The sequence below is a fragment of the Oncorhynchus clarkii genome, chromosome 14 (genome assembly GCF_045791955.1).
Source record: "Oncorhynchus clarkii lewisi isolate Uvic-CL-2024 chromosome 14, UVic_Ocla_1.0, whole genome shotgun sequence".
Lineage (NCBI taxonomy): Eukaryota > Metazoa > Chordata > Actinopteri > Salmoniformes > Salmonidae > Oncorhynchus > Oncorhynchus clarkii.
The window spans coordinates 5973570-5982680 of record NC_092160.1 but is presented as its reverse complement, the minus strand read 5'-3'; the positions used below and the strand labels follow the sequence as shown (position 1 = coordinate 5982680).

The window sequence follows — 9111 nt, the reverse complement described above, 5'->3', positions numbered from 1 at the left end:
CTGTATACTACTTATCCCGGTTTTGATCACTGCCCTGACCCTGAGCCTGCCTGCCATTCTGTACCTTTCCCACTGCCCTGGATTACTAACCTCTGCCTGCCCTGACCCTGAGCCTGCCTGCCACTCTGTACCTTTCCCACTGCCCTGGACTACCGACCTCTGCCTGCCCTTGACCTGTCGTTTGCCTGCCTCCTGTTGTATAATAAATGTCTGTTATTCAAACTGTCTGCATCTGGTCTTATCCTGAGTCTTGATATTTCCTCTCACTCATCTACACACAATACCCAATAATGACGTGAAAAAATGTTTTTAGAAATTGTTGCAAATTTATTGAAATATCTAATTTATTTTTTGCACCCCTGATTTCACACCCCTGAGTCAATACACGTTAGAATCACCTTTGGCAGTGATTACAGCTGTGAGTCTTTCTGGGTAAGTCTGTAAGAGCTTTGCACACCTGGGTAGGAAAATATTTACACATTATTCTTTTAAAAGTTCTTCCAGCTATGTAAAGGTGGTTGTTGATCATTGCAAGACAGCCGTTTTCAAGTCTTGCCGTAAATTTCAATCCAATTTAAGTTAAGACAGTAACTAGACCACTCAGGAACATTCCATGTCATCTTGGTAAGCAACTCTAGTGTATATTTGGCCTTATGTTTTAGGTTATTGTCCTGCTGAAAGGTGAATTTGTATCCCAGTGTATGTTGGAAAGCAGACAGAACCAGGTTTTCCTCTAGGATTTTGCCTGTGCTTAGCTCTTTTCCATTTATTTTTATCCTAAAAAACTCCCTAGTCCTTGCCGATAACAAACATACCCATAACATGATGCAGCCACCACCATTTTTAAAAATATGAAGAGTGATACTCATTTATGTGTTGTGTTGGATTTGCCCCAAACATAACACTTTGTATTCAGGATATGAAGTTAATTTCTTTGACACTCTACTGTTGCACACAGAGGTGACTTGTTAAAGAACATTTTACTCCTGAACTTATTTTTGCATTCTATAACAAAAGGCTTGAAAATTTACTGACTCAAGACATTTCTGATTTTCAGTTTTTATTCATTTGTAAACATAAAAAAAAAACACAATTCCACTTTGACATCATTGTGAGTAAGCCAGTGACACAAAATCTCAATTGAATCAATTTTAAATTCAGGCTGTAACAGCACAATGTGGAAAAAGTTGTGGTGTGTGAAAATGTTCTGAAGGCACCGAAAGCACAAAAAGGAAAAGCAATTTGAAAAAAGAAAAGCAAAAATTAGTAATCGCATTCATCATATGTTTGTTATTTGCATCTTTTTTTCACATATATCTGTTTGTAATTTTATTCTACATGAAATACATTCATTTCACTCTACAATTCCACTCATAGTATGAATGTCCTTATTTAACAAATTTTATTTGTTATATACATTTATTTGCTGCAGACAGGAGTATAATCAATAGATAGGCATTTTGTAATACTCGTTGGGTCCTTTGCCAGGGAGCATTTAAACATATTGTTAACAAAGTCAAAAACATAATAATAAAAACATAATAACATCATTTCATCATTCTGGAACAAGATCCCAAAATAAGTGGGTAGTTTGTGAACAATTCCCCACATTTTCTCCAGTATTCACTGGTTGTTTCTTTACTTATCTTCACCGTTGTGTCTGGAGTTAGAAAGTACCCAAAATGTTATTCCCTCCCAAGTTTAATTTTCAATGTTCTCCCCAAGTTCAGATTTCCACTTGCACTTAGTTTGCCGAGTATTGCGCAGTGCCATGATATCAACACATTGGTGCAGTTTTATTTGTTGACTACTAGTTGCCATTTTCTGATTATTGAGTTTTTCTATGGGAGAGTACTCACCCTTTGTTATTACCTATTTGGGGTGTTTCAGTAAATAGTATCTTAGTTGTAAATAGCTAATGAAATCTGACTTTGGCAAATGGAAGTCTGAACTTAGTTTGTCAAATGATTTAACTTGGTGGTTCTTTAAGACTTGGTGTACATATTGCAAATTAAGTAATGACCACCTTTGAAAACTTGAATCTGGTAATAATGAGGCGAAATCTGTAAGATATGCAATACCTGTTAGGGATGATATGCAAATAGAAAGATGGACACTGCGTTGTACTTTCCTATAAATCAGCCTCCTTCTATCATATTGAATCTAGACAGTATCTTGCTCACTGGCCTTTGCGTACCCTGGCGTACACACAGTCCCCCTCCTCAGGTGTGCCTACCTTCCACCGGGGACCCTCTAATGTTTTATTCTGTCCAAACACCTCAAATGGCTGCTGGGGAGCCCCAGTGATTTTCACCTGTCCGTACTCCACATTTCTTTCCTGCAGTCTCATCTGCTTCTTCAGTGTCCTGACATTCGCATATTCCACATCCTGACTGTCAACATGAACTGCGTAGAGAGAGAGAGAGAGAGAGAGAGAGAGAGAGAGAGAGAGAGAGAGAGAGAGAGAGAGAGAGAGAGAGAGAGAGAGAGAGAGAGAGAGAGAGAGAGAGAGAGAGAGAGAGAGAGAGAGAGAGAGAGAGAGAGAGAGAGAGAGAGAGAGAGAGAGAGAGTCAGACAGATTGCATCTTATTATTTCACTGGCAAGACTGACATCGTAAATGATCCGTGTTTTTTGAAACTGCACTCTTGGTTGGGGGCTCGTAAGTAAGCATTTCACTGTAAGGTTGTATTCCTGTTGTATTCGGCGCTTTGATTTGATTTGATATTGTAGTACTAAAAATGAAGAGCTACAGCTAAATATCCTCAAACCTGAAGTCTTTGGAGGTTTCTTTTTCTTCTGGACACAGTAAACTGCCAACACCATCACTAGGACAAGGACTACGCCTGCCAGAGACGCTGCTACCATCCCTATGATCTCTGGGTAAAACAGAGGAAACAGAGACAGAACAACATATAAGCATGAAGGTTGTTTCATTTCCATCACTGTTACTACAGAAAAGGCCATGAAATCCATCATTCATATTAATGATAACTAGATAGTAAATTGTGGGACTTGCTTTAGCTGTTTTAAATTATTTTTGTGGTAGTGGAAAAAGTGTTCAGATTTGAGATTTGAAAAGCAGAGAAGTAGATTAAGATGTCATTGGCTCCAAGTGTTTGTCTAAATTGTTGTGAAAGTGGTCAAAATGTCAGTTGTCTGTAAAAGTCGACACAAAAAGTAGTTGATGCAATTAATACAACAGCTGTTACTGTTGATTGGCAGATGACCATTCTGCTCTGATTTCAGATTTGAATAGCAGGGAGTAGACCAAGATATCATACCCTTTAAGTTTGTGTCTAACTGGTTGGGAAAGTGATCAAAATGTCAGTTACTTGGAAAAGCTGAGAGGAAATGTAGTTGACGCGATTACTAAATAATTTGATGGGCAGAAGATAATTCTGTTCTGATTTCAAATTTGAATAGCACAGAAGCAAACTTATATTTCATACACTTTCTAAGTCTATCGTCTAAATTGTTGGGAGTGGTCAAGTAGTTGATTTAGGTCAAAAGTGACATTGTTTAGAGTGAATGGAATATAATTTTGGAAGTCATGATGTCACAATGGGTCCTTTAGTAATTTGAGGAAATTCCATTAAAGTTGATGGCGGACAAAAAATAGGACAACAAGTTTAAACAGTGCACTAAAAATAGCGCTACAAAGAATTATAATATAGTATGATAAAGATTTAGAGTGGGATGATTTAGAGTGGAGGTCACTAGATTGTCAGGTCACTTACCTTTGGTTGCCTCTGTTTTACTGGTGAAGGCATTTGTCACAGTTGTGTGTGCCACTGTTGTAAGCTCAATACACAGGGTATTATCAGTGGCAATCACCCACTCTGATATCTTTGTCCCGTTGGAAGTGCAGTTAACATACATAATCCCTGCATATGATCAAATAAACAGGGATCTTATATGTATCTGAATTGAACACTGGCAAATGGATAGTGCTTTCTTATCAGTTCAATGTCCATTGATAAAGATTGATCATCATCATTATTATAATCACTGATAATGTATTTCATAATATATTGGATTAACAACATTTATTAAACAGTAGCTTACCCTCACAGGGGGAGATTATTTTGCTCACAGTAACACTGTTGATGTTGTTTTTGACGGTGCACGTGAGATCTCCAGACAGGCCTCTCTTCAGCGTAATGGTGTTTGTCTTGTCACCAAGAGAGGCCTTAGTGTCTCTCAGTGGGTGTCCGTCCAGAGTCCAGCTGTACTGGGGACCGTCCCCCTCAGAGGAGCAGGACACCCTCATCTCTCCATGGGTCAGACACTGAGAGGACAGCTGAGGAGAGGACACTGGGGCTGTGGAGGAAGAAGAATCGACATCTGAAGACATTTGCAGACTTTCGCAAAACAAATGAGAAAACAACCCTTCTTCTAGAAGTAGAAGGCCACAGAAGCTTTTGCAGTAAAGTTATTATAGTTATAGTTAATAACAAGTATTTGTCAATATGAGAAAAGGTTTTCTAATTACTGTACCTTCAATAAACAGTTGTAATTTCCTGGTCCCTAATGTTTCCCCATCTGCATTAAATGTGTCCAGTCTATATTCAGCAGAATCATTCCTTTCTGTGTTATCTATCCTAAACGTCCCGTTGTTGATAAAGAAGTGTGCTCTGGTTTCAATGGATTTGTGGATTTTCACTATTTTGTGGGGTTTGTTTCTAATTTGGAGTATAATTTTAGCAGCATCATTGGATTTGGTTTTTAATGATATGTCAGGGACTCCACTGACAACGTGTATCAGCTGGAGAAAGACAGTTCCTCCCAGAGTTCCATAACACTGAGCTCCATCCAGTGTAGCATCACAGGGGGTCTCCATGCCTGAAAATCAAAAGGAAAATAGACACTGTAGTGACTATCACTGTCCTAGTTTTAAGGTTTAATTTTATGGATGAGAATACAAGCAACGGTATAACTAAACCAATGATATCAAGGTATTAAGAAACATAACAGTACCTCAGTCAGTTATAATTATCACAGGACAATGAATAACGAGACAACTGTCTTTTGCAGTGTTTTGAATATTGTCTCTGTATCTGTCATTAGTCATTATGAGAGGGATTCATTTGACAAAAGTGATTCTGAGTAGCCTGTAGTATACCACAAACAGCTTTGAGCTCGTGGTTCACGTTCTACATGATGTTAACAAGGCTCCTTACTGTATAGCATGCGTAAAACAAGAGGGAAATCAACACATCAAGAAACGTCTTACCATGAGACACTGCTGCTAACATCACCAACAGTCCAAACAGAGCCTTCATGTCTCTTCACACCACAGGGCTCAAGTTAACAAATGAAGATATCCTGTACTGTACCAAAATCCTCTGTTTTCCATTCAGTGCTGAATTTCCATAACTTGACAATTTACAACATAAACAAAAACCCATGCAAAGGTGGTATGACAGACACTCCAGCTGTCCTCATCAATCATTAGAATTCACTTAGTTGTTGACAAGCAAAATAAATTATTAATAGGTTCTGACACAGAGGAAAGAGGAACAGCCTCATCAAAGTTTCACTTGTTCACTACATAAACAGCCAGGATGGCTTTATTCATGTCTCTTGATGTGTAATATCAGACAAGTTGTACAAAAGTGTTAAGTGAGTCTACACTCTCAGACAAATAGGTTATATCGAGAACCTAAAAGGGTTCTTCGACTGTTCCCTTTCTACAGAGGGTTCTACAATGAATTCAGAAGTCTTCTACCTCTAAGAGTGTACTTTTAAGTGTAAAGAAATGTTAGCACCTGAGAAAATTACACCTTGTTCGCATTGTCAGGGCAGTGGTCAGCTCTAACATACTGTACAAGCTTTTCATCACTGAAACTAACACATCACCTTCTTCACAATACAACTAGTATTTTTCAGTCCAGCTAAGATTGTGACATTATAAAAAATGCACGAAGGAGAGAGAGTGAGAGAGCGAGATAGCGAGAGAGGGAGAGGAGGACAGGTGAGAGAAATACAAAGTGAAACAGAGAGGACACGCAGACTCAAATTCCAATGCTTCCCAAATGGTTGTTTGTGACTCATTGATGACATCGACCGGTTGGAACTGATACCTTTTGGGTTGCAGCTAGACAGAATAACAATACATCATAATGGACTGCACTTATAGAGCACTTCCTGGGAGCTCAAACCGTGATGAATTGGGTTTGTTCATTAGATGCCAAATAGGAACAGAAAATGAAAAAGGAACCAGTCTTCCTTAGAGGACACACGAGAGGTCTATCCTTTCAATCACACATTTCTGCAGTGAATGACAAACACTTACTACTGCACAATAACCTTGTTGAGAGAGTTTGTAAAACAAATACAAATAATGCATCAATAAATAAAACATTAAATCAGTAACAGAGAATATGACAAATGTAGACAGTTGTTGGGTTATTTATTTAGGTAAAGATTGTACAAAACCCTCAGTAGTGAATTTCATAAAATATAAACAGTAATGGGAAAATTAATAATATAATTCGTTACAGTAACTGTATCAGTCCTATTTGCCAATGTACAATCATTGGATAACAAAATAGACGAGTTACAATAATGAATATCCTACCAACGGGACATTAAAATCTGCAGTAACAAATGTTTCACAGAGTCATGGCTGAACGATGACATTGATAAAATACAGCTGTACGCTGCAATGGCAAGATAGAACATCTGCCTCCGGTAAGACAAGAGGTGGCGGTCTGTGTGTGTTCGTAAACAACAGCTGGTGCCCCAAATCTAATATTAAGGAAGTTTCGAGGTTTTTCTCACTTGAGGTAGAGTATCTCATGATAAGCTGTAGACCACACATGAGGGTTACTGTATGTAAGCCTTCAAAGGCGTATTTAACCCCCCAAAAACATGTTTTCAGAGATTTATAATTAATTTGACACAGTCCCTCACAAATCATGCATGACAACATTCAATCTTTCAATATAAATTGCATTTGGCTTCTTTGGAATATTCTTATTTTGCAAATAGATGTTAGTTTTTTAAGATCCTGACCTCCAATGATCAGTGGTACTCCTCTGGTCTCCAAGTATCTGAATTAAAGATTTCAAAACAATATTCAGCAGGATCACTCCTCTCTGTGTTATTTATTTGAAATGCCCCACTATTGATGAAGAACTCTGATCTGGCTTTAATGAGTTCATGGATTATTTTGTTTTGTTTTATTTTGAATATCACTGTTCTCGCACCAGTGGGGTCTTTTTTGAATGTGAGTTCGGATCCTGTGGCATCATTCATCAGCTGGAGATAGACAGTTCCTCCCAGAGCTCCGTAACAAGACATGTTCTGTGTAGCATTACAGGATATCTCCATGCCCGAGGATAGAAAAAAATTGCTGTTTTGTTGATAGTGATGATAAGTGTAAATCCTTTGCTAAAACTTTATTAACACCATTTCACTTTGTGACATTTTGCTTGCCCAAACGTTTATTGTTTAAAGAACTCATGAAAGAGATTGGTGTGTTTTTTCACTATATGATCATGGCATGCATGGGGTTTTTCAATGACAGACATCTGTTTAAAATCACTTGATGGTTTCAGTTCATAGAGACAAATAATAATGTTTTATTGTAAAATACTACATATCTACTCTCAGATAAGACATTGTACTGCTATGTTTTACACAGTCAAATGCAACAAATAACTACATTTTTAATAAAGAACTGTGCAAATTATACATTTGTGACATCTATATTCAATATAGTAAGAAGAGATTTGTATGTTAAACATTTACATTTGAGTAATTTAGCAGATTATGTTATCCAGAGTGACTTACAGTGAACAAGTGCAATTTACAGTAAGTGCATTCATCTTAAGTGAGACAACCACAGTCAAATATACAGCATACAAAGATTCCATGTCTATATCATTTTTGAAGAAAGAAAAAGTCATCAATTAATGAGAAAGGCCACAGAAAGTCTTGGTCGGTCAGATATGTTCCTCTGGATGCAATTGCTGAAGAAGGGATGATGCCTCTTCATGCCAGGCTGGTCCCATAATACAGTATATGTTATTCTATAGTTATTTCCATTTGAGTAATTTAGCAGACACTCTTATCCAGAGTACATACATTTTAGTACTGGTCCCCCTTTGGGAATTGAACCTACAACCTTGGCATTGTAAGCACCATACTCTACCGACTGCGCCACACCGAGGCAAACAGGAGATACTTGTCATAAAAATGAACAAACACAGAGATGAGTGGCTACACAGCACGAACAGACTGGAACACAATAGGTAAGCCACTAGAGGGCTATCTTCCTCTAAATACCAAAAATACAATAATGAGCGTTGTACTGAGTCAGCTAAATATAATGTTTACCACCAGCCAAACGATAGTAGCCTACTTTCAGTTGCATTTGTGATCTGAACATGCGTTTATTTAGGTGAAAAAAACAATACTCTCTTCTGGATAGAAAACATGCACACCCAAAACAACAAATAAAAAACTCCAACAAAAAAATGTAACAAATAATTGATGAATTAAGACAAGATAAAATGACAGAGCATGTAGTAGTACACAGTTGTTTGAAATACAATTAAGCACGACATCGAAAATCCAATTTACCCACATTTAACCTCCATTGTGTCCTCTGGTACCCTGGACGGAGCAAGAGAGAGAGATTTCATCTGAGATGTTTGCATGATTGTCTTGCTGATGGGGTCTTCCAGTGGTGATCATCCAGTCTGATATCTTTGCCCCACTGGGCAAATATATAATAAAGTAAAAAACAGGAATCATACAGCATCCCAGATGAAAACGTGTTTTTGTTAACAGGTCGGTTTCTGACGATAACAATAATGATGGTCATGATATTCTTCATGCTTCTAATTGAATGATAATACAAATAGTGCTGACTGTATTACAGAAGGCTACAGCTTACCTAGATAAGGCGACATTGTCTTTCTGATGTCAACACTTCTGATCTGGTTTCTGATGGTGCAGGTAAGAGCTGCAGACGGGCCTTTCCTCAGAGTGATGGTGCTTCTTTCGTAACAAGGACAGTCCTCACTGTCTCTCAGCATCTGTCGTCCAGAGTCTAGCTGTATTGGGGAGCATCACCCTCAGATGAGCAGGACACCCTCATC

General features: G+C 38.0%; 1 protein-coding gene across 1 annotated transcript; it reads right to left on the bottom strand.

Moving 5' to 3' along the window:
- Window positions 1-1043: 1043 nt before the first annotated feature.
- Window positions 1044-5558, bottom strand: LOC139365925 (uncharacterized). The gene is made up of 6 exons (XM_071102985.1): window positions 5235-5558; window positions 4499-4843; window positions 4067-4321; window positions 3739-3885; window positions 2770-2877; window positions 1044-2406 (listed from the first exon to the last, which is right to left on the bottom strand). Exons 1-6 carry the CDS (start codon window positions 5281-5283, stop codon window positions 2180-2182), a joined length of 1131 nt encoding a protein of 376 aa, XP_070959086.1. The 5' UTR covers window positions 5284-5558; the 3' UTR covers window positions 1044-2179.
- Window positions 5559-9111: the final 3553 nt, after the last annotated feature.

Coding starts and splice junctions, on each gene's coding strand:
- LOC139365925 (XM_071102985.1), bottom strand. CDS start 5,283: ATGAAGGCTCTGTTTGGACTGTTGGTGATGTTAGCAGCAGTGTCTCAT. Junction 4,322..4,498: donor ATTACAACTGTTTATTGAAG/GTACAGTAATTA, acceptor CTTCCTCCACAG/CCCCAGTGTCCTCTCCTCAG. Junction 2,878..3,738: donor TAAAACAGAGGCAACCAAAG/GTAAGTGACCTG, acceptor TGTTTTACCCAG/AGATCATAGGGATGGTAGCA.